Source organism: Tyto alba, unplaced genomic scaffold, assembly GCF_018691265.1.
Source record: "Tyto alba isolate M040663 unplaced genomic scaffold, T.alba_DEE_v4.0 Super-Scaffold_42, whole genome shotgun sequence".
NCBI lineage: Eukaryota > Metazoa > Chordata > Aves > Strigiformes > Tytonidae > Tyto > Tyto alba.
In genome coordinates, this window is record NW_024881318.1 from 38,409,416 (window position 1) to 38,434,379 (window position 24,964).

The 24,964-nt window shown below is 38.1% G+C and overlaps 1 protein-coding gene across 5 annotated transcripts in view; it reads right to left on the reverse strand.

Moving 5' to 3' along the window:
* The window catches only part of ZDHHC21 (zinc finger DHHC-type palmitoyltransferase 21), a 39,448-nt gene extending 15,730 nt beyond the window's left edge, over window positions 1–23,718 (reverse strand). For 2 of the 5 annotated variants that reach the window (XM_033004199.2, XM_033004203.2), the window contains exons 1-7: window positions 23,579–23,718; window positions 20,273–20,365; window positions 16,371–16,574; window positions 15,478–15,576; window positions 12,633–12,744; window positions 10,937–11,075; window positions 1,861–1,977 (exon numbers count right to left, since the gene is read on the reverse strand). In XM_033004199.2, the coding sequence (XP_032860090.1) occupies window positions 1,861–1,977; window positions 10,937–11,075; window positions 12,633–12,744; window positions 15,478–15,576; window positions 16,371–16,524 (621 nt within the window). In that variant the 5' untranslated portion in view covers window positions 16,525–16,574; window positions 20,273–20,365; window positions 23,579–23,718. Of the gene's footprint in view, window positions 1–1,860; window positions 1,978–10,936; window positions 11,076–12,632; window positions 12,745–15,477; window positions 15,577–16,370; window positions 16,575–19,974; window positions 20,031–20,088; window positions 20,145–20,272; window positions 20,366–23,578 lie in introns of all 5 variants that reach the window. The other 3 variants (XM_033004202.2, XM_033004201.2, XM_042804577.1) reach the window with 3 other exon arrangements.
* Window positions 23,719–24,964: the final 1,246 nt, after the last annotated feature.

The following is a 24,964-nucleotide window of genomic DNA, read 5'->3' on the forward strand; positions in this document are numbered from 1 at the left end:
TGCTATTAGCCCACATCTGTTCCAGGGTAGTGGCCAGCTCAGTAAGTGCAGCAGGAGGTACTTCACAGTATATTATACAACTGACATAGAATAAAAGGCTTTAAAGCATTCTGTATGAGTTTGCAGTGGTGGTAGCAGCCTGACAGTGTTAAGGCTTAGAACAGTGAAAGAACACACTGGGAATTCATGCCTGTTGCAGAGGGAGCACAGTTGGTATACTGCATCACAACAGAAACAGCCCAAGTTTTAAGTGTATCTGACAGAAACAGGTTCAGTCCAAGAGTTTTTATTTCATGTATACTATTAGTATCTGAATGGATGGCCACTGTCAAAATTTAGTCCAGCTTCTGGCAGCACACAGAACAGAATTTGGTTTTGTTCCTTCTTTTCTTCTCTATCATCTCTGAGTTTTAGTGCAGTACCGATCACAGGGCTTTTTGTTCCTTCTCATATATCCATTTAACAAAGACTAAAAAGACATCCATATTTCAGCATCTGAACTCTAAGGCTCCCTGACTTTCTGTCTCTCCCACTACTGGGAGTGAGGGTGAGCAGAATTCAACTAGATACCCAGCAAGGCAGAGTATCAGATTAGAAAAAAAATCCCAACTCTAGAGGACACAGACACAAAGGTTGTGTGTCAGCATTTAAGCAGGGAGGTGCGAACCTGTCAGCGAGATCCTGGAAGAGAAATCAAGCACACAGTAAAGGGGCACAAAGGTAATCTGTAGATCTCGGGGTTGACAGAAAGTGCAGAAAGCAGTCTGGTAGAATAGCTGGAGGATGGCAAAAATAATACACAGCATAGCTCCAGTCACACAAATTGCAGAAGGCAGTAAACTTATGTAAAAGTAATACAGTAAAAAACAATAAACAATATTATTGGTTTATCTAACAGAAGGAAAAACTATACAGCAAGTTTTGTCTTTTATTCCATACACAGGAATTACATAGTACAGTTATGAGGCTTTCCATTATGCATCTACAAAGATTAATACTGTGTAAACCCTCCTAATATCAAAATGAAACCTCAGGCAGATCTCAAACAGTTGTAGTTCCAAAGATGCTATAATCTTGTATGTTATTTTCTTTTAAAAAAATCTTTTGCAAGCCAGATCATACACCCTTTCAGACAAGTACAGATCCAACTAATATACTATCCTTGTTCAACACAGCAGTACTTCAAACACTTCTATGGATTCTAAAGATAACTTTCAAGAATTCACTGGCAGTGATTAACTTCAAATGTACAGAACAGGATGTTACAGGAACAAAAGCTTGTTTCTTGTAGATATTTATTATATTACCAAATTAATTTAACTGGAAAATTTCTTCCATGCAGAGGATATTTTTCTGTACCTTTAAATACAGAATATGCATTCGGACTGTAAATTGTACATGATTCCATTCCACAGTTTAGTAACTGAAGAGATATGAACATAAGCATATTTATTAAAATACTAAACAAAGTCTGTGTTCTCAGAATATATGATTTATCAGTGGGCCTCACTGTCACAAAGTATAATTGAGACCAGGGCACATAAGTATTTAAAATAAAAACAAAAATCAAACCCCACAAATATGCACCTTGTACACTGCACAATTCCAGAACAACATATAGTTTTATTTTACTAATACAAATCACAAAATTGCCTTGATAGGTGAATTATTAGACATTTGTTTGTTAGAAGGCTTTGTAAGACTTCCTTGGACACAAGAGTCTTGACAGAGCACATACCAAATAGATGCCTCATAGTGCAAGTGTTTCTCTATTCTTTGCTTAAATGCAATCTGCTTTCCTGCTTTTATTAATTTTATTGAAATTAAAATTAATATATACTTCTAAAATTATATACTTACAGTGAAAATACCCATTAGCTGAGTGTAAAAGAGTCCACTTATTCCACCTAATATTATTAGACCCGTGAAGGCAGATATTCTTAGGAGAGCAAGTTCATGTCTAAATACAAAAACATCCTAGAACAGAAAGGAGAGAGACTTTAGCACTTACAAATGAATTTAAGTCTTTGAACCAAGTGGAAATACTATATAAGAGGTCTTCCTGAAGACTTACAGATAAAAGCAAATATTGGATTTTTGAGCTATGCTGCAAATCATTGATATACATATGTGCTAAAATTATAAATGAATCATCTTTTATTTATAAACAGTTAGGGGGTTTTTGCCAGACTGTTAAAAAACCTCATGCAGATATTTAAGGTTTGGGAACAGATCAAGCTCAAACGGGTTATTCCTGAATCTTCCATCTGAAACTGTGCCAGGTTGCTACACAGAAGCTCCAAAATATAAGAAAATCATTCTGTTAAAGTCTGCTCTATAGGACTTCTGTAACTCTGCTCCCAGCCACAGAAATTTTCATTTTAACACAACCTCTTTTGTAATAAAAATAACATCATTCCTAGATTGACTCTTGAAGATGGTAACTACAAAATCCAAGTATCTGTGTATTGGATTGGTTTCACTGTAATGCTGTCTATTATCCAACATAAACTTATCTTAATATTTTAAATTTTGGCCTTAAGTGAATTATTGTAACTTTGGGTATGGATATTTGGAATATAGGGTACAGAATAATATGGATTTACTGTATCAGCTGCTCTGGAAAGCCTGCTCTCACCCAGCAGAAAATATGAAAAGTGTAAGGTGGTTTTATAGATCTTTTTCAAAGGATAAAACACCTTACTTTTATCACAGGAAAACATTTGTACATGGCAGTTACTGTAGAGGTACTGCAACTTCACACCCCATCTTACCCTTTGATAATAAGTTAGCACACCCATTCTCTTATTTATAAGTCATGATTATGTTCTCAAGGCTGTCTTTTGAATGTACACATCTGTTTTTCCAGTTAGAAAAGCAAAATCACAGCAGGAAACTATTAAAATCTTTCAAGTAAGCTTTAAATTACAACCAGAACATAAAAGTGAACTGAATGAAGAAAAAAAAAAAAAACAAAAACAAAAAACCAAAAACAACAAACAAACAAAAAAAAAAAAAAACCAAACCACTGCTTTTTAACTTCTTTACGTTCAACAAGGAGGACTTAAAGAAGAGGAATTCTTAGATTCAGGAATACTGGGTTCTAATTAAACAGAGAATGATTAAAGCAAATTATATTTAGTAAAAAAGTCTGATTTTAGATTTAAATTATATCCATGAAGGTTCACAATATAAACCCAGGAGAAAAGTTTACACTGGCTATTAAAGCTGTGAAGAAAGTCAGTATTTAATGAACAAGTAGAAACCCCTAGTTAACTAGCTAAAACAAAAAGCAAATCCCACCAGTCTTTTCTGAACTAGTAAGCCAGCTCCTGTTAGTGTTGGCCTTTCTTGCTGTGGCAGAAAATACATGCTTCATTGCCATTTTTTTTAAAACTCTTCTTACTCAGTTAACATATTCAAAGTTAAATCAACTCAAAATAAAATATTTCTACTAATCTTTATTCCCCTTTCTATCAGACCACCAAAGCTTTAAAGGAAAGAAAGGTAAGATTCAAGTTCTACTAGCGGTAAAGTACTTGTATGTTGGTTTATTATATCACAAATATTTTAATATATTCAAACTCAACAGAAGACAGTGAAATGTAAGAGAAGAGTACCAACAGTGAAGTCACATTCTGGATCCAGCATCACACTCCGCCATTAGAAAAAACTTTATAACACAGCTCTTAGCATCCCCCTAATACTCTAATTAGAAGAATTCCTTCTCTTGTCTCTTTTTCCTGCTGAAGATGCTATCACCCAACACATGAAACAGAAAACCCTAGCATAAGAAAGGCTGGTTGCATTTTGCATTTGGCCCTTCTAATTCATGTTAAGAAGTACACAAAATGAAAGACCGTTATATTGAAGTGAAGACCAAGGAATACTACCCTGTCTTTCCTTCCTTCCTAAAATATGAAAGCATCTATTGCTAAAGGCAGAGGGTTGCTGAATCACTAGTGAGAAGAGATGGCATCACCGATATTTTTTCCAGCCATTACACAGCCCTAGGAGAATCAAAGTCTCTGAGGCAATGATGACCTGGAAATTATACTGGGTTCTTACCTAACAATATGTACAGACAGATCAGCATTTTTCTATAGAAAACCAAAGCATATGCAGGAATAGTCTTCTGGTAATCAGACCTTAATAACAGAGCTACTTCACAATTCTGCACTGAAATAGAATGAAAACTAATGAAAACACATTAAAAAAAAGACCATTTAGAAAAAATCCACTTAAATCTGAGTAACAATAACAATAATAATAGTAATAATAAATAATAATAATACATTTAGGGTATTGCTGCTTTACATAAAAGCTCAAGCCAATTTTTTATTATTCCTTCTCAGAACTGACAAGAACATTCTTCCCAGCTAAGAAAATCAATCAAAACTATAATCATGCAAACCCCCAAGACTAGTCAACAATCAGTCAATTCCTCTTTCAATGTATTTTGAACAGATCCTCTTATTCAAACACCATTTAGGACTCACCAGTCTCAGTGCAGTGTGAGTAATGGGACAGCATGCCCCCACAACTTCCAAAATCACACTATCCATGCTAAGAGAAAGAACTACACAGACTGAGCAACAAAGCATAAGCACACGTAAGCTAACATCAACAATGCATGAATTCTCTCTCATGACACAGTAGGGTTTTGTCCCATAACAGTTTTCTTCCACACTGGGCCAGGCTGACATAGGTGGCCTTGCCCTTCAGGTAGCCCCTTTCTCCTCTCTTTTTTGTCAGCATCACAGCCTACCTGCTCTGTCAAAACTTCAGTTCACGTAGGTTGCTGCCGTTGCCTTTCTACTTAGCATTTCATACACAGCTCAGACGTGCCCTCTCCCCCAGGCTGTTGACTGCTCTAGAGGTTTTTAAGTTCCCTTTAGCCACTACTTCTATCCATCCAGTCCAACTGCAAGGATTCTTGGCTACTTATAAAAATGGATAGAAATGTGTACAATAGAAACTCCTTACAAAATAAGAAACAAAGTGTAGGTCTGTAGGATTATGTTGAGGAATGGATTGCAGACCATGAGACCTGGCATCTTTATCTTAACAGGCAATACCAAAACATTCCACAGAAAGCCAGTCTCTGTGACAGATTCACACCCCATGGTGTGAACACATGACACATTTTCATTTGTGAACATCAACTGTTATGGATGATCCCTGCGATGAATGATACCATTGACTAGGAAAACAGCTATTATAGCTTTATGCTATCATAAAGAAGTCAGAAACAATCATGGGTCCAGATCAAGCTCATAATCAATTATATGGCCACTGCTTCCAAATTCAACTTTCTTTTTACCCTGCTAACAACAGAAAAAAAGTATGAGAACATTTAACAGTTCCCTGCCATTTGCACTATTGGGTTATTATTTTCAAGGATTTACAGTATTCCTTTAAAAACAGTACACTCTGGACAGAGGACAGAGCTTTCAGCAGGACCAACACAGTACTATTGTCTCTGTTCCAGAAGAGACACAGTGAAAAACAACCTTCATAAATTTTAATTTACAATGTAAGATTCATTTATTCAATCTTGATTCTTTACTGAAATATTATATTACATATATAACACAGAAAATACTATACTAACAAAATATATCAAGATACTTCATCTTTCTCTTGGGGAAGGGATACCTCATGTAACACATGCTAACCTGCTTGTCTACTCTCAGTTGCAAATGCCCCGGATGTCTGTCCCAGTCTGGTGATGAAGTCAGTCTATCAACTTGGCTATCATAAAAACAGTGTAGAATACAGAATAAAGCCAGGCTGTCGGACTAAAAAAAAAAAAAAAAAATACAGACTGCAGGTTTTGCAGGAAAAAAAAGAAAGGAAGGAGAGGTACAAGGGAGAAAATTCTCTCATGTTAAAAAAAATTAAAAAATAAAAGAAAGAAAACCAATTCCCATTCTATAAGGTCATTTCATATCCATATACTAATGGATAATTGCAGAACCAGGAACAAAATTAAACTAGAGCCAAGGGGTTTAGGCTTTTGTATGTCAGTGTTTTTCTCTGTGACAATCATTCTAGCAACATTTCTAGCAAAACTTTTTTTTCTGAAAAGATGAAAAGCCTGCTATGAATCAGGTAAAGTATACTGCCAAAGCATTTATTTTTGCTTCTACTTGACCAGTTGTGTTTAGTATCCGTAATGCACAGCCATGTAGAGAGCAACTATGTAGTCATGAGAAGACTAGTATTTATTCATCTCGCTATCCACGAGATTGAATACTTCCTCAAAGATATGGAGTTCCTGACCTTGATGTTTTTTAATGAAGATGCAAAATTAAGAACATTCCAGTCTTAGTCTCTGAAAATAACCAAAGCTAGCAGAGAAACTCATACACTGTTTTCTTTGAATTATATATTTTTCTTCTGCTAGGACCTCACATAGACAATTTAATTACCCTTTCATTCATTTCTAGCAGTAATTGTACTCCTCCTGCTGGACAAACAGATGCAATAACCACAATCCATCTTTCTCACAGTGTAACAATTACAGGAGCCAAGACTACTATGAAGTAATTTTCTGCTGTAAGACCTGAAGTAGAAAAATTGTATCTTTATTGAAAGGGCTTCTTCCATTAGCTTTAAAGCCATCCTCCTTACCTTAGCATACTTCGTTTAAAATGTTTGGGTTTTTCTTATCTAACTCTTTAAAAATAAAACCACAAGTTTTCATTCAGAAGGAAATACTAACATGCATATAGTGATCATATTTTCTTAATTCATTAATCAGTACCGTGATAAAATGATTCTTTCACAACAGCATTAAAAGTAATTTTAATTCTACAGCTTCAGTGTTATGTACTATTTTATACTCAAAGAATAAAAATTAAAATGATGGCACACTGCCAAAAAATTCACAAGTACTTTTAATGAGCAGGAATAAGCTAATTCCAGATGGCTGTTTAGAAAAAATTACCCAGTTCTTTGAATTTGTGCTGAACATTAGCCCCTGTCAATTCAGAAAATGTAAGCTCTCGGTTACAGCTAAAATTTCAACAAAGAGTAGTGCTTCCATGAAAGGTAGAAGGTACTGCAGTCTCTGGAATGCTGTGGTACTTCAGCTTTAATTGATATACAAAGACTGAAAGAATCTTGCAGGATGTTTGCCTAGAAATCTAACTAACAGTAAGCAAATCTTCTCATTGGTCCCGCTCGTTTTATGTCAAAACTATGTAATTCTGGCAAATTATTCTGTGGCACAAAGTTATATGGCATCGTATCCTTGACAACACTTTAAAAAATGAGCTTACTGGGGCTCTGATGCTATCTTCCAGGCAGATACACTAATTAGACACCCAATCAAATTATTCTTAATTTTCTGTGCTTCTGTGTGTGCCCCCCAATACTGCAGCTGAAAAACTGAGAAAGCTAAATACTATTCAGTGAAATACTAGACATAACAAAAGTCTGAACAGACCAGACCTGATGTGCCTACTAAGTTTTTCCATAAAGTATAAGTGTACTAATCTATCTGTGGCACAGAATGTTATTTACTGTAGCACAGATCCAGTTTTTCAAAACGAAGAGTGTTATTTGAAGTATCTACATATGCAAATTGATAAAGCCAAAAAAACACAGCTAAAACAAAACAAAGTAGAACAAACTACACTATTTTTTCCATGACTTTGTAAATTTAGGCAGCCAGACATGGGAACCTTATCCTCTCTTCAGGCAACCACATTAAACTGGGTTAAATTAATTACTGTGTATGCATTCTGCCACCTAACCTGTCACATCTTCTAAAGGGTAGATATTAAAAATCAATCTCTCTCCAGAAGACTTGAAATTAACCCAGTTAAACCATCAAGAACAAAGTTTTATATATATAACAGTTCATTTTTTATTATTACCTCTTTAGAGGTTGTAAACTGTCTGAAGTAGTCAGATTTCCCTCTTCTCTCCTGCACAGACCATTTCCAAGCAAATAATTTGGTCCCTTTCATTCTCCTTTTAAAAAGCAAGGCTAACAAACAGAACTTGGGTTTGTTACCTAAACACAGTGTAATTACTTCAAGTAAATTAAAGCATTCAGGGGACTCATAATAAAAAGGAAATATTGTACCATTAAATTAGTAGAGAAGCACTGCCAATTTCATACAAATATTTTATCTTTGGAAAATAACACTCCTTCTAGAAGCACTGTAGTACCCAATCCAGTACTCAGATCAGTATCACTGAGAAGCCTTTGTGCTTGAAACCTGCAAACCCTGTGCAAGGGAAGCCTTCAGAATACAGGAAGTATAAGATTACTCTGTCCAGAAATGTAGTAGGTTAACTTAGTTTACAAATTAAAAAAAAGTTTACAAAGCTACTGAAACTAAAAGCAAAGCCATTTACACTTACTTACCTTTCAAAAACATTAATATTCCAAAATCCCAAAATGTAACATATCTATAAGAAATTCTACTTAGGCAACAGATTCCTTCACTAATACAGAAATACTGCAATTTCCCTTTTAACTTGAATGCAGCTACAACAAATCAAAATAGATCCCTCAAATCTCACAATGCCTGTAAAACAAGGTGAATATGAAAAGCCCATCTGCAACAAACTGGAAACACAGTGACTGTCCTGTGAGTACTCAACCTTAAGAGACACATTTTACAGCTCTGTCTCAGTTTACAGGGCAGTGACTATGGAAGGATGCTCCAAGCAGACAACAAATTCTTCTCTTTTCCACATTTTGAGAGTAATGATTTCAGCTGGGGTTGTTAATTTTCTTCCTAGGAGCTGGTACTGTGCTGTGTTTTGGATTCAGTGTGAGAATAACATTGATAACACACTGATGTTTCAGGTGTTGCTACATAGCGCTTTCCTTAAGCTAAGGATGTTTCAGTTTCCCGTGCTCTGCCAGCAGTGGGGTGCACAAGAAGCTGGGGGGGAGCGTGGCCAGGACAGGTGACCCGAACTAGCCCAAGGGATATTCCATGCCACAGAGCGTCACGCTCAGTGCGTGGGCTGGGGGCAGTTGGCCAGGGAGGTGCAGATCGCTGCTCCGACATCGGTCAGCGGGTAGTGCCTATTTGTTTTAGTCAGTACAAATACAAAATCCATTTCAGATTTTGAGTAGAAGTTTTTATGTTTCTTTATGAGCAAGTTCTCATAACATTTTCTTCACTATGCATCACTTGTCTTTTCTTGGGGTCTACTTCTCTCTTTTTGCTATATTTTCATTACAATTATTATTACTATTATTTTATTTTAGTCATTAAACTGTTCTTATCTCAACCAATGAGTTTTCTTTTTTTTTTTCCTGATTCTCTTCCCCATCCCACCAGCTGTGGGGGGTGTGAGCAAGCAGCTGCATGATGCTTAGCTGTCCGCCAGGGCTAAATCACAACAAATGGAAATAATCATATAGATGAAAAAAAAGTAAAAAATAAATTCCTTTAGAATGAAAGTTATTTTAAGAGAGATTTGCAAAAATCCTCTACTTTGGTACACTCCATATAATAAAAAGTTGGTAACTACCAACTTGAATATAACACTTTTATCAGTTCTGGATCATCCAAGGAGTAGTCTTCCTACATTTTCAGTTCCCCTTTGACAAATAATCTTCACATACGCTTTCCTGGGAATATCACATCCACGGCAGACTGATATGGGAGCAAATAAGAAGTCTGGAATGCTCTGTCCTATTCTTTTCCAGAAGTAGAATTTTTCAGGAAGTTTAATATTCTTACTTTATACTGTTTAGGATACAAAATAGTATAACAAACTTATGCTGTTCAACAAAATAGAAGATGGGACTTGCTTTACCCATAACCAATGCTCCAACAGCTTTGAAAGATGGGTGTGACGTTAGCAGCAGAGAGTATTCTGGGGTGTCACATCAACATGGAAAAGTCTGCAGCACTTCAGTACTTGGAAAAAGCCTCAAAAAAATTAAAGCACACTGCAATTCCTGGCATGGTCTTAGTCTATTCACTTAGGACATCTGGAACATTATCTAATTTTGAATATGTTTTAAACTTGTTTTCTAGGTTTTTCCCTTTAGCACACTTGTATTTGTTATAGTCCATTACAAATACAAATTCCATTTCAGATTTTGGGTAGAAGTTTTTATGTTTCTTTATGAGCAAGTTCTCATTACATTTTCTTCAAACGAAAGAACACCAACTTTGCTGTTCTAGTACCTTCAAGCATTCAGCAACTTTCAGGCAAACACCTTGAATATTCTGAACATTACAGATAATAGACAGAAATGAGCACCAGACACAGAGACTCTATAACTTCAGTTCCATAATGGATAAAATTCTGTAATTTTTTTCTTTATTCCAATCTCTAAGTCCATTTTCTCTGTGTGTGCAACTGCATTTTGCTGATGACAAGATGTTGAAATATGATAATGGCATAGATTGCAAGTAAAACAAACTGAACTTAATTCTCCCTTAACCCACATGACCTTTTCAAAAGAACACAAAATATTGCTTCAAAACCAATGTACATTTTTCTCACTTCAGAATGTTCATATGTTTTTTTTTTTTCATTTTTCTGGCAATATCAGCATTTTTAAATAGGGACTTAGGATAGATCTATACTCTGCATAAATTTATTTTGATTAAGTAAAAAGAAATTTGAATGCACCTGAAATAGATACCTTGCTTCTTCCCAGAATTTACTAATTGATTCTAAAGGAATCTAATTGGTTCTGTCCTCCTTTCCCAGACTTCTAAGAAAAATAATGTTGTGTTTTTCACATACAGAAATCATACATCGTTTTAGAACAATATTTTGTTACTTACCATAAATCAGTTTGCTCACTTGATAAGATACATCTAGTTGAACTCTCTTCACTGTCAACAATTGAGCCAGCAGAAATGTGTAGTAACTATACAGTAAAATAAATTACATTGCAGTACTAGCTATTTATTAATTCACAGAGAAAACAGATTCTTACCCAGTTTTGTTTTTTCAGAGGCAAAAAGTAGTAGTAATGGCAGAAATCAAGTATCAGCGTATAGGAACTAAGGATCTGAGTGTAGAAACACAGCTGTAAAAACAGCCAATGATTGTCTTCACCAACACAATTATTAATCCTGCAGAAAAACAGTGCATATATAAAGACAGAAATATAAAGCCTTTAACACTGCAGTTATGATAATGTGAATAGGAGAAGTTAGAATTATTTATAGAGCAAACATAAGAACTACTGACTAATCACTCCATTTTTAGTCAAAATGATGGCCTCTATGTTTGAAATGGCAGTTACTGTAAAGAATGGTTTCCTTACACTTCCACTTAAAGTATAGGTTGCATTACTGAGATCACTGCTTGGAACAGAGAGACTTAATTCTCTATATCTTCATATAGCAAAGATATTCCTACAATTTTAAGTAATACCCAAGTAACATTTTTTTTTTTAAGTCTACAAAATTTCACAGTAGTGTGTATTATCTTCTGCTACTCAATACATTCCACTCATTGTGAACTACATAGAGTCCAAAAACTGGAAATGCAAAGGAAGGGTTTGAAATAAATGTGATCACAGGGTACATCAATGACAAATAAACATGACTTATGAAAGAGCCAACGAAACAGAAACAAAACCAGGCATCTCTGTTCAGAAACTCCTTCTGCATACTCCAACAAAAAGGAGTAAAGGAATCACAAGGATTCTAGAAATATTAAGTACAAGATTCAAAACCTTTGAAATCTAGGTCTAGTCTGCTTCACAGAAGTTACACTGATGCAAAAAATGTGGTCAGGGTGCAATTTCATACAAGCATTGGCACAGACATAAGTACCAAGCTAAGCCATAATGACAAAAACACTATACTGGCTCTGCTTTCTGAAGTAGTGATTGACAAAAAGGGAAGTTTGAAAAACGGCTATATCAACACAGGAGAACTCTGATGTCAATTCTATCCTCGGCAGTTCATCACTGAAATCTTGCTGGAAATGATACCTCAGAACTACTGACAGAAACGTTTATTTTAATTTTAAGCTACAGTCAATCAGTTTAAATAAGAGAATTTTAGCCAAATTAGTTCATTTTGACTAAACTAGTTAGAGGACACTAAAATAAGCAATTTCACTACAAAATCAGAGAGGTGATGACAAGTGGGGCATGGTATAAGTCAGTAACATTTTCTACTCAGCACTGCCATTCAGTAAACTAAAATCCAAAAATTGTCTGAAACTATGATCTAGTTTTGCTATTATAAAGAGCATCCATTCTTATGTCAAAATTCTAATCTTTTATTTCAATCCAAGAAATATTGCTTAATTTCCTACAAAAAATATCCAGGATCAGAAACTAAATTGCAACTAATTAAATAGATCTGCAATGTACTAGTTAATTATGTTGAGATCAGTTTTAGGAGTAAAGATTCCAATTCTTTAAACAAAATATGTGAATTTTCCAAAACTATATGGTTTATAACAATTTGACAATGGTAAAATGTTACACTGCATCAGTTCTTACTTGTAGACATAAGAAAGTCTCAAAGCTGTTCTTTCCCTGCTCTAAATGCCTAAATGATTAAGCACAACTGGGAAAGAAATATGACAAATGAGCAATAGTCAAGACCATGAACTTTGAAATGATTCACTAAAACAACAGTAGACTGTTAGAACAAATGTCCTGGTCTTACCACGGACAGTGGTGATCCATCCTCCTCACACAGTGTCCACAACGACTGCAATGGTGTGAACGCTTTGGTCTCATCATATTGCATTTGTTACATAATTCCCAATATTCTCGTTCTAGGTGAAAATGTAAAGACACCTTAGTGAGATTTAAACTCAGTACAGCATGCTCATGATAAATCTAGTGATCACACTAGTGACTTAAAGAGAAAAAATTCTTACTATGATCTGAGAAGGGTCAGCAGTATATGAAAAAACTTTTGTCCCCACAGTTACTTTAATTAATTTGGAAGCTGCTACTGCTACTCTGTGCCAGTCATCTTCTCCAAATCTTTTTCTTCTCCTATATATTTCTAAGGAGTAACTATTACAGCACAAAAGCTGTCACTCAAACAAGGAAGACAATAAATCAATTATTTTCTTATACAGCTACTGTGAAAAAACATATCTGCTAGACAGAGCCATCATACAACTCCCCTGCCATTCCAAAACCTCCTGAGAAAATACTGCTACTCAAATTTGTCAAAGCAAGCTAACTAAAACACACAAGGATCATCTTCCATCTCAAAGCATTTTACAACATGCATCTTAAAGCATGCAATTGTACACAGAAGGCAAGCAAAGAACAGGTAGAGGACAAGCTTGTATTTAAAAATACACACTATCTTTGGATGCCCACTGTGAGATTCTTTAAGCTGATCTCCAGAGATACCGAGTAGCTGAAACTACCAGGAATTACTATTGCTCAGTTTAGCTATTATTTATCTCAAATTGCACCACCCAAGTTAGAGGAAGCCTTTGAAAATGAGAATTCAAATGATATATTCAGAAAGTTCATTTTCACATAGTAAACAAATCTCAGCAACACTGTAACAGTTCCATTCACAAAAACATGTATTTTCCATCTTTAAGGAAAACAGGTGCATGACTGAGAATCTTAAATACATTGACTGGTTGTTTCTACCTAAATAGAACTTTTTTTGATGCAGATAAATTTCTTAAATCCCGGGGCGGAGGGAAATCTTAGCTTTCACAGTAGGGCATTCTGAAATTTTATATGGTAAAGCACTGTCCCTATGTAAACAAAATAACATTAAATTTAGCACTTCCGAGTCACCTTTAGGCAGCTGTTGTCTTTCTCGCTGCAAAATAGCATTTGGACACTTCAAATAATGAGGTCCAATATCTGAGATCATTAAATTTGTAATAATGCCAGATGGAGACTGATTTACAATCTGTTCCCATAAATCCAGTGTCACAAAGGTGTAACTCCCTAATAGGGTAGCTACTAGCAGAGTTCAGAAAAACCCCAACCTCATTTTTGAATACAATATATATCATGCAAAAATGTATCTTCCTCTCAACCTAGAAGATACCAGAGAACTGAAGTGCTACTTTAGGAAGTAAAAAACCCTCATACAGCACACATCAAATAATAATATTGGTGTCACAGTCAAGCCTAAGTGTTGCATCTTCAGAAGTATCTATACAGTATCACTGTGGTATGAAATGAATGGAGAATGAAGAAGTTAGAGAGCTATTCAAAGGGATCCCTTAAAAGAGAAAGAAGTATTTGTGTCCAAAGGGAAATGGTACTGGTACTGGTATTTTGCAGGTAAATGAACATTCAGTCATAAATGTAATTGTCTGTAACTGAACTGAGTGTGTTCATTCTCCAGCTCAGGTTGCAGAATCCATGTTGTTCTGGCAGCAAGAACTGATTGCAGAACCAAAGTCTGAGACACCTTTCATTTTACTGCATCAAAGGATCAGATACCAGGAGCAGAAAGAACACTGACATGAGATTTTCTGTGATCAGTATTTCACATCTGGATCCCAGGGATACACATCCCTTCCTACTATCTGCTGCCTAATTTGTTCACATTGTAACATCAGTGCTCAGGCTAAACAGATCATATTTCCGAAGACATCATCCCAGATTCTCACTAACATCAGGAAGACAGAGCAAAATGTTACTCCTGGCATCCACCAAATTGCAAGAGAAGACTGAAATATTCACCCCTTGCTGCATTAAATACATTCTCTACATTCAAAAAAGTATTTTGTTAATGTGACAAAGCTCATGCTGTTTAATAGCCCTACCCCATTCTAAACTGCTATGTAAAAGCTCTATGCATTAGACAAGCAGCTTAATAGCATGAAACAGTTCATTAAAATGTTGGCTTTCTCTGTGGAGAATTCTTAAGGTTTCAATTTTTCTCCAATTTCTGAAGCATTTGATACCATACAGGAATTGTGGGATAAATTCACAAGGACAGAAGGGAATTCTCACATGTTAACTTGCTGCTCTATAGCAATGCAATGTAATTGGCATCACATTTGTTTAGTTAACAACCCATACCAATGTAAGTCACTGAAAAAAAAAAAGTGTAAAAAATGCACAGGTAAAATCCAGCTTAAGAGTACCTTCTACCAACACTTTCAATATCTTATAAATTTACTTAGAAAAACAGCTAAGAATTATAATAACTAACAATTCTAAACATTTTTTATTAAATATAATCAAGTTAGAAGTATATGCAGTATGTCTGAAAGCCTAGAATGAAAAATAATTTTTCCCATGAAAAAATTTACAAGCAGAAGTTCCTACATAACGAAACTTCTGGTGGAATACAAGTTTTGGAAAAGAAGTTTTGAGTCTACACAGGAAAAGTGTTAGAAATATACAAGTTAAAAACACTGACAAACTGATTTTTTAGTTAACAATATAGGCTTCAGCAGAGACAGCTCATGGTTTCCATCAAATCTCACAAAATCAAATTGATTCCTAATTATTTTGAGGACATTAAAATAACTTTTATTCAATTATATAGAAACAACTTAATGTACCTGTAATTGGTATCTTTGGGTTTTCAGGTAGTTTTCCTGGATCAGCTACTGAGGCTCTTAGTAATGAAGATATGCAAAACAATGAGCAGAAGTAATAACCTGAAAAAATAAATAAGCATTTGTTAGTCTTTTTCAGATGCACAAAATATTTACTATACACTGCATCAAAAATATAGATGCTCCAGCACTGAGCTGGAAATGACTCAGCCTTCTCATTCAATTCCAGATGTGGTTTTGGTATTATATAGTCTACAATATTAAGTACTCCACAGTCTTAAAAAGGGAGAGGAAAAGGTAGAAGTGAACACTGTTTTGATAGCACCAGCAGGATGACACTATGACCTTACTATTGTAATTAAGAGTTCCTCCACTCTCTTATCAAATAAGCACCAATCATTCTAGACTTCAAAGCCTCCATGTGAAAGTATACTCCCAATTGTCCATCTTCACTTTAAGGTTGGTTCCAGTTATAATTCAAGCCTCTTCCTCAGCAAAACCTCCTAGCATAACTCATATTAGCTGACAAATCCAGGGATGTATGACAAAACAAACAAAACTCAGTTTGTCAACCATCAGTACTACCACCCCCAATTCTGACAAGCACTAAGAGCTGTGGGCCAGAAACTAACTCAAGCAGCTCTAGCTACAGCAACTGAAAGCCTTATTAATGCTTTTCACAGGTTTCCACACAAAAAAAGGTTTACCATAACACCTTTGAAATGAATGAAGTATCTCAACTTCTCAGAACACGGAAATATAGGATGTGTTCCAGTACTCTTATCCTTTATCCTTCACCTAATTCTTTATTTTCTGACCTTTCTCATGTATATTAACTACTACCCAAAGATACTATTTTTACTAGCAGAAAAAAGGGCTAAGTTAAATTGACTTACACAAAATTGCCACAACTGAAATATGTCCCTCTTCATAATGAGGGAAGAGGATGACTTTTGGAATGAAGATTGTATTGTACAGCCAGACAAAGATAATCAGGCCCATGCAGCACCAACCCTGAGGGTCATCCACAAAGTGAATTCGTCGTCCCATTGAACACAAACAGGTAACAATCTGTCACGATCCAAGATTAAAATATTATCCTAGAGAGATAAATAAAATATATATAAAAAAAAAATTAGTAGATTAACTAGTATCATGCAATCTGCAGGTCCCATATACATTCAAATAGGAAAAAACAAAACAAAACAAAACCTGTCAGCTATCAATTTAAGGAATTAAATGAAAACTTACAGACATTTCACATGCATTGTTCAAGTACCAGGAAGAGAAATATGATTTCATTAATTAGTTATATCTCACTAAAAAGTAATATTTATGATCAAGATGCAAATAAAACAAATACCTGGAAAAACTATTAAGTAATAGGTAAAGCAAGCAACTGACAGCCATCTGGCAGCAGCAAAGGATATAAACATTAAAGAAGTCTCCCATCAAAATAAAAAGGTTGCAAAGAAAACAAGAAATATGGGGAATGATTTACGTTATACAAGGATTCATCCCACCTACCTACTGAAGTCTCCCAACTCTATTTCAGGATTATTTTGTAAAAGCTTGTATGATAAAATAGTCACAAATTTCCCTAGGAATCTGTCATTTCTCCCTGCTTAATAAGCCTCCTTAATGCATTTATAGCAAACCAACAGAGGAGGAATCCACACTACCCTAACATCTTTCATGCAGACCATTAAGAGATATCATATAACAGTAAGTTTTTTCACTATTAATCACACTTAAAACATCAAGGTTTCCATTTTGATAGTTCAGTACACTGGGTTCCTTTTTGGTTTAGGCTGAAGAAACCCCACTAAGTCCTACAATATGAACTTCAGAGCTTCATAAACTGATCTTCATAAAAATGCAGCACCAAGTCAAAAGGTCTATTCAGCAGAATCTTCAAGGAAAGGATTACTACTGTTGTTGTTTTTTTTTGTCAGACTGCCTTCATATATGTATCTTGACATTGCAATACACACATAAACCCCAAGCTACTCTCCTATCCATTAGTTTCCCTGATTTCTGGGCTTCAGGGAACTTGTCCATTTCAGATGGACATTCCTTTCAGCTTCTACTAGTTGCACTGAAATTTCATCTTGTTTGTCAGTCAGACATCTGTTTCCAGGAGTTTTGATTACTTGTTTCATGTTTGTCTATCCTCACTTGCATTCACAATTTCTCTGCTTAATATTATCCACAAGTTCATTAATGTCTTGTTTTCTTCTTTTTCTAGATCTCTTATCAAAATGAGACCCAAATAAGCTGACATTTTTCCAGACCTCCCCTATGCACTACATACCATAATGCTTTGTTTGCTGTTTTCTAGTGCAACAGTGTTCTCATTCAAGTATAGCAGAGTATTAAGTGCTTTTTATCCTACAAATCCATAAAAATTGCTAATACTTATTCTATACACCCATGTTGCATACTGAATACATGTACTGTGCCCTTAAAGCTGTTTTTAAGTTCATGATAATAATAAAAAACTACTTAAGTCTATATTTACTATCTTTTTTTAGTTTTACTATATGTAGCATGCACACACTATAGTCTGTTGTATACATGGTATTAATGTACTACACCATATGTACAGTCTCTAGACATATAAATGATGTAGTAGTATACTCCTGAATCTGCCAGTTCTTAATGCGCCCATGTTGTAAGTTTTAGCAAGCAGCGGATTTATAATTAAACAACATTTTATATCCTTCTAAATGTGCTTTTATGGAGGATCTGTGACATGAAACAGAGAAGCTGTGCGAGGAAGTGAGCAGACAATACATTAGATGCTGAAAAGGAGATGGACCAGGTCCCCTCCAAGACTCTATAGCTATAGGAACCCCCACTGCACCAAGCAGAAGCCAGCAGAGCCTTGTCAGGCTGGACATGGAGATGCTGAGTCTGACGAAGCCTGGAGCTTGTGAGCTCCAGCACCAGGAGGAGAGCTCCTGCTCTGCTTGCAGCTCCAATCTACAGAGCAGGTTCTGAGCCCCAGCAGCAGGCAAAGACAGGGAGCTCTGCCCAGCGAAGCCTCGGAGCCAGCTGTGCCCCAGTCCTGTGGCAGAGCAGGCAGGATGGGGCGAGGAAGAGTGGTGGGAAACTTCCTGATGCCGCAGGGACAGAAGCACCTCTGCGGCCCAACCTGTCACCTGGCAAGGTCTGCTGCTTGCAGGGACTTGGGTCCTGGGTACCATGGGTAGGCTGTTACTGAGGATGGTAGAGTAGTCTGGCCCTCAGACATTTACCTGCACCTCATCTTCCATAGGGGCACCATGGATATGGCCAGGGGAGACCGGGAACGTATCAAGCATGACATGACTACATGGCTTGGAATATGAGGGTCAGGGCCTGGGGACAAGATGGTGTTTCCTTCATCCTGCTGGTGAAGGGGAAGGACTTGAAGAGGAGTAGGCAGATCCTGCTGACCAGCAGTGGTTGTGCAGCTTGTGTCAAAAGCTGGGACTCACCTTTTACATCCATAGGACCTTCTCTGAGGATCAAAAACTGCAGAAGAACGCGAGCAGGATCCACCTGACACTATGTGGGGTAAAAGCATCTTTGCCAACATGTTGGTCAATCTGCTAAAGGGAGGCTTAGACTAGGAACGATGAGAGAGGGAGGTGGTGATGATTGAGTGAGGAAGTGGTGGTGAAGGTTTGCAAGCGAAGGTTGCAGGATGATGTGGACAATAGAGATCTTCTAAACAACAAAACAGAGGTGAAGTGGGGCCACACACTTGATGCACAGACACCACTTGGGTGTACTGGGATAGCATTAGGAAAGCCAAAGTCCACCTGGAGTCAAAACTGGTGAGGGATATAAAAGTCAAAAGGAAAGTCTTGTACAGGTACATAAGCAGCATAAGGAAGGGCAGGGGAAATGCAGGCCTGCTACTGAATGAGGCAAAGTACCTAGTGTAAGGATACAAAAAGGTCAAAACACCTTCTCTACCTTGCTCTTTCTGTGTAGGACCTTTCTGGAATCCCAGGCCCCTGAGACCAGTCAGAAAGTCTGGAGCAAGATTTACTCTGAGTGAGGGAGGACCAGATTAAGAAACCTTTAAATGAACTGGACATAGCACTTCCATGAGACCTGATGAGATGCCACCATGAGTGCTGAGAGAGCTGGCCCTGTCATTGTGAGGCCACTCTCAATTATGTTTGAAAGTTTCAAGCTGGTGGATGAGGTTCCAGAGGACTCAAGAAAGCAATTGTCAACCCTGTTTTTAAGGGCAAGAAGGAGGATTCAGGCAACTACATCCCTGTGAGCCTCACCCTAATCCCTGGGAAAGTGGAGTAGATCATCCTGGAAACTGGTTCCAAACACATGAAGAGCAAGAAGGTGATTGGGATTAGTCAGCACGGATTTATGAAGGGGAAATCATGCAGACTGACAGAAACACAGAGGCCAAAAAAAAAAAAAAAAAAACCGAGGTAGTTAAAAACACTGCCGACTGCTGAAGAATCCATCTGTTTTCCATCTTACCAGAGCAGCAGAGATTCCATGACTTCACAACACTTCCACAGAAGGGGAAATAACAGCTCAACAAACAAAACAGAGAGAGGTAAGTACGGAAATACCTGTTTCCAAGTGACTTACCAAGTATAATGTGTAAGCAATAAGCAGTGAGATTCTGCAGAAAACAGTAGGAATGCCTATAATGGAAATATATCCCAGATTTTTATAACTCAGTAACTAAATTTTGCCTGCATGACATTATTCACTTTTATAATTAAAAAAACAAAGCAAAACAAAAGAACAAAGACCTCTCCCAAACCCCTACCTTTGATGGCAAGTTCCACAATTAAGTTGGAACTATGCAAAAAAAGGCCCCATTCTCAAGGGAGATTTTTCATCATCAACTTCCGTATCTTTTCTGAAAGAGACAGAAGAGAGTGTGATACTCAAACAATCATCATCACTGGTTTGAATGGCACCATATAATAGATTACCTTCTATTCTGTTCTTCATACCTCATCTCACCGAGTAGAGCTTCCTCTCAAGCTCTTCACAGAGATATCTAGATCCTTTGTCTCTCATGTCTGAACTGACATGCTGACTCTAACTCATGTTCCTTGTGTTTCAGTTCTAGGCCATTTCACATTTTTAATACAGATTTTAAAGGATGGAAGTGTTCAGAGAAAGTTCTATATAGAACTGTACTACTGCTAATGTATTTCCATTACTTTAAGTTGTGATATGCCATTATAATGCATGCTTATTATAATGATAAATTAAGTTTTACATTTTTCATTATACTTTTGTCAGCAGTACTGGATAAACACTGTCAATATACTGACTTCCTCCAGCAAAGTGAGCTTTTTCTCCTCCCTCTTGGTTTATGTACCATATATAAATATGTAAGGGGCAGGGGTGAATAAAGAAAACCTAACACATGCACATTCTGATGATTTGGTAGAAAGTACCAGGTGCCAACTTAACTCACAGGCAGGGTAAACTTATGATCTTTTCTTTTTAAATATAGGTTAAAAAAATCTGCATGTACTCTTTCAGATACAGTGTTAGAAAAAAGGAAGACTGATCTCAAACAATTCTGTTGTTTAGGATATATCATCTGTGATAACTACAATAGGTAGAGGAAAAAAGTCTATGAGCAGGTTTACAACAAACCAGCTGAAAAGAAACAATTAAGTGATTTATATCCATACATACTCACTATTTATATGTGCAATGCCTAAAAATTCTCCAATGATTTAGGATAAAATACAGGGTTTGTAGTTTTCTTCCCTCTTACCCTAATTTACAGACTTTTTTTTTTCTAAATAAACATCTCAAATGCAAAGCATTTGAAAGCAAACAGTAGCTCTGGCTTTGAAAAGCTTCAGATTTACCAAAACATAACTGAGTCTTTCCTACATCATCAAAAACTGTTCTTGGCAAAAAATAATTTTACTATGGGATGCCTGGACAGCATTTTTGCCTAACAATTTTCTTTCTGCCCAATTCAGTTAATGGCATCATTAGGTCAGCATTTGTTTACTACAATCACCTCCAATATGACTTCTGATATGACATCCACTGAATAATAAGACCACAGAATGAGGCAGGCAGGCAGAAAGTCACCCCTGAGAAATTAGAAAGCTTTACACTAACCAGAAATGTTAACATAAAACAGTGTTTTAATAAGCTCATTTGAATGTAAACTTCAATTTTACATCAAGACAAGTCCCAAAACATACGCAGAAAATTCTGTTTCATAAATAAATCCAATACAAGCAATACTCAATTTCTCATCCTAAGCAGTATGACAATCAGCTCTGGTGACATCCTGCTCCCTGCACTTTTATGGCTGTTGCACTGAAAAAAACTGGAAACCAAGACCCTATACATTCTGCTTCACATTAGCCCTGGACTTCTACTTCACTAAGAAAACTTGTGAAATCAGACTTCCAGAACCTTTTTCACAAATGCTTTAACAAGTCCAGAATGACACAGATCAGTAATTCATAGTATCATTCACTATGAAACGTAATTTTAAGACCCTATACAAACTGAACAATACTATATTCTTTAAAATACACTTCTGGAGTGAGAAAGATACCACTTCTAAAAAGGCTGCATCCTGGGCGATTCAGACAGAAAAAGGAACAGAGAACAGAAACAGGAGAGATATACTTGCTATAACCATTGTGATAGCCAAAGCAAAGCCGTAACAACCAGCAGCTTCCATCAATTTGTGAATCCAGATGTGGTTTTAGATTTGTAACTTTCCTGAAATCTTAAGAATGACTGCTAAAAATTACTGATCTAAAAATACACTCCACCATTAAAAAAAAAACAACCTTGAACCAAACAACTGAATTACTTTCAACTACATTTTACATGTCACTTACATGATGTTATCAAGTATCAGAGCAGAATTACCATTATGCCTTCAGCAACTCTTCCATTTAACAAAACTAGTATCTGAATAACCAGTTAATGCAAGCAGAAGCGTATTTTTGCCATGACAAAATCCCATGTACCTGGCACTGCACATTTATACAACAGATGGTTGTTAGTAGAGACCTGGGCACTACACAGTTGTTAGGTAGCTGTTGACAGGTTGGCTAAGGTAAGCAAAACATTCCCACCCAGTCCTTTTTTATAGATGGGATCTTGCAAGGTATACCTGTAAACATCTATTGCATTCTTGAAAGATGTCACACAGGCTTGGACTGGGATGTGGATTGATATTAATGTATACACACTATATCCACACTGATCATAAAGCCTTGAAAATTATCTTCACCAACTGCTGACCAAACAGCCACTTGCAGGCAAATAATACATGTTACTTAAGAACATCACCATTTGGATCCTAAGTGAGAAAGGAATGAAGACCTAAATTTCATTTTTTCTAACTACTGGAGCTGGAAAATCAAAGCATGAAACTAAGGAAGGTCAGAGGGCGCTGTATTTCCTCGTGCAGTGTTACTGGATCACATGGCCAACAAAACCCAAGCACTTCTTCTATTACCACCCCAGAAGCTGCAAATGCCCTCATCATTTAGCAAAAAAAAGCAGGATTCTAGAGCTTCGTGAAAAGGACAACAGTATTGCTTTATTTCAAAGATCTGGAGATGCTCTTGAAATCTGCTAAGGATTTCCCTCCCACAGCTCTCTACACGGAAAATCGCACTCCCGAAGTTATTAAGAACAAGTAGACATCCAAGACTGTTAAAGCAGACTCAGTTCAGGCACCGGTGACGCCCAAGACTGGCGGCAGGGCGGCCCCCGGCGCGCCCCAAAGCCCGCCACCAGGCAGCCTTCCCCGCACCGGGCCCACACGCGCCCCGCGGGGCACCCGGCCCTCCCCCGCCCACCGCCGCGGCAAGGGCAGCACCGGCCCCGCCGCCGGGCCCCCGACTCGAAGGCTGCGCTCGGGCACGGGACTGCCTCACGGCCGCGGCCAAGGAGGCTGCCCTCGGCACGACGGGCGGTGGAGCGGCCCCTCCCGCAGCCTCGCCCCTTCCACCTTCCTTCCCCCTTCCTTCCTTCCTTCCCCCTTCCTTTCCTCCCCCCACGGCTCGGCCGCCCCGCCCGTCCCCCCGCCGCCCCCCTCCCCGGGGCACGAGGCGGAACCAACCGTTGGGCGAGGCCAGGAGGGGAAGGGAGGGGCCGCGGTCACGCGCCCCCTGCTCCCCCGCTCTCCATAGCAACCGCGGGGGCCGCCCGCGCCCCCACCCCCTGCCGCCGCGGCGGCACCTTCCGCTTCCGCCCTCCGAGCCGCGCAAGCGCGCAGAGGGACCCCTGGCGGCGGGGCGGGGAGGGGCGCGGGCTGGGAGGGAGGGACGGGGGCGGGGGAGGGGCGGGGCCTGTGATGGCGGGTGGCGGCGGGGAGGTTCTGTCCTGCCTCGTACCGGTAAAATCCCCCGCACGGCGTGGGTGTGAGGTTTTTTTTGCCCCTTCCCTGCGCTGGCGGGAGGAGCCGCAGCGAAGGGACGCTTTCCCCCGCGTAGCGGGAGGCTCTCGGAAGCGTGTTTGCCCGATCCGCCTCCGAGCGTGCAGCTGCGTCTCCGGTGTTGGAGCCCACCGGTGCAGGCCCGCTCCCGAGAGAGCAGACGTTAGTCGGGATGAGGCCTTCTTCATCTCTCGAGTGTCTCTTTGCAATCCCTGACGAAATGTAAGTGCTGCAGGCAAGGCTTCTGTCTCAGTCTCCAAGCTCCTGTTAGGAGACTCATTTCTTAATTGTACCAGTTAGCCTTTACCCCAATTTAGTGTGAAATTGTACAAACTTTATTAATAGTAAGAAATCACGTCAGCTTTCTTAAGAGATACTTATTTTACCTTGTATACTGCATAATTGTGGTTAAATCAGCATAACTGAAGGATTCCAGAACACTGCAAGGAGAAGGATGGTCCCCACCTTGAAGATCTTTTGTTTCTTTGAATCTTAAAGCCATCCATGAAGAAGAAAGGATACCCCTGGACTACCAAGATAGCACCAGCATCCCAGCCCCTGCCAATGCCTCAGTGAAACCTTCCCATTATCTGGCATCATAGCTGGGTAGCGGTAGCAGGACCAACTCCAGAGACACCTAGATCAAGAAAGAAGCAGGTGGATGATGGTGCCATAGAACTATAGTTAGTTTTCAAAATAGTGGTGTGTGTCAAGTAGCGAGTGGTCAAATCTTGTTGAATCTGAACGTTTGGAAGGCATAAGAACCATGTGTAAAACCTCATTTGGTGTGCCCCAATTTGAATGGGACACCTCATTGCCATGAATAAAGAATTGCTCTTGTAATTCTGTACTTTGCATCCCAGTCTCAGTCAGCACAGGCCAGTTGCGAAATTTTCATGGCACTTGGGTCCCCTGCTGTGTGCCTTGCTCACAGAGCGCCCTTACAGGGCCATGGAAGCCAGTCTTTGTTTTTAAGGGACCCGTGAGGGATTAGCAGTGGCTGCGAACCACAGAGAGCTTGTAACGGACAGCATTTTCAGTGTTGCCAGCTGGGAATCGTGCTTTCAGCAC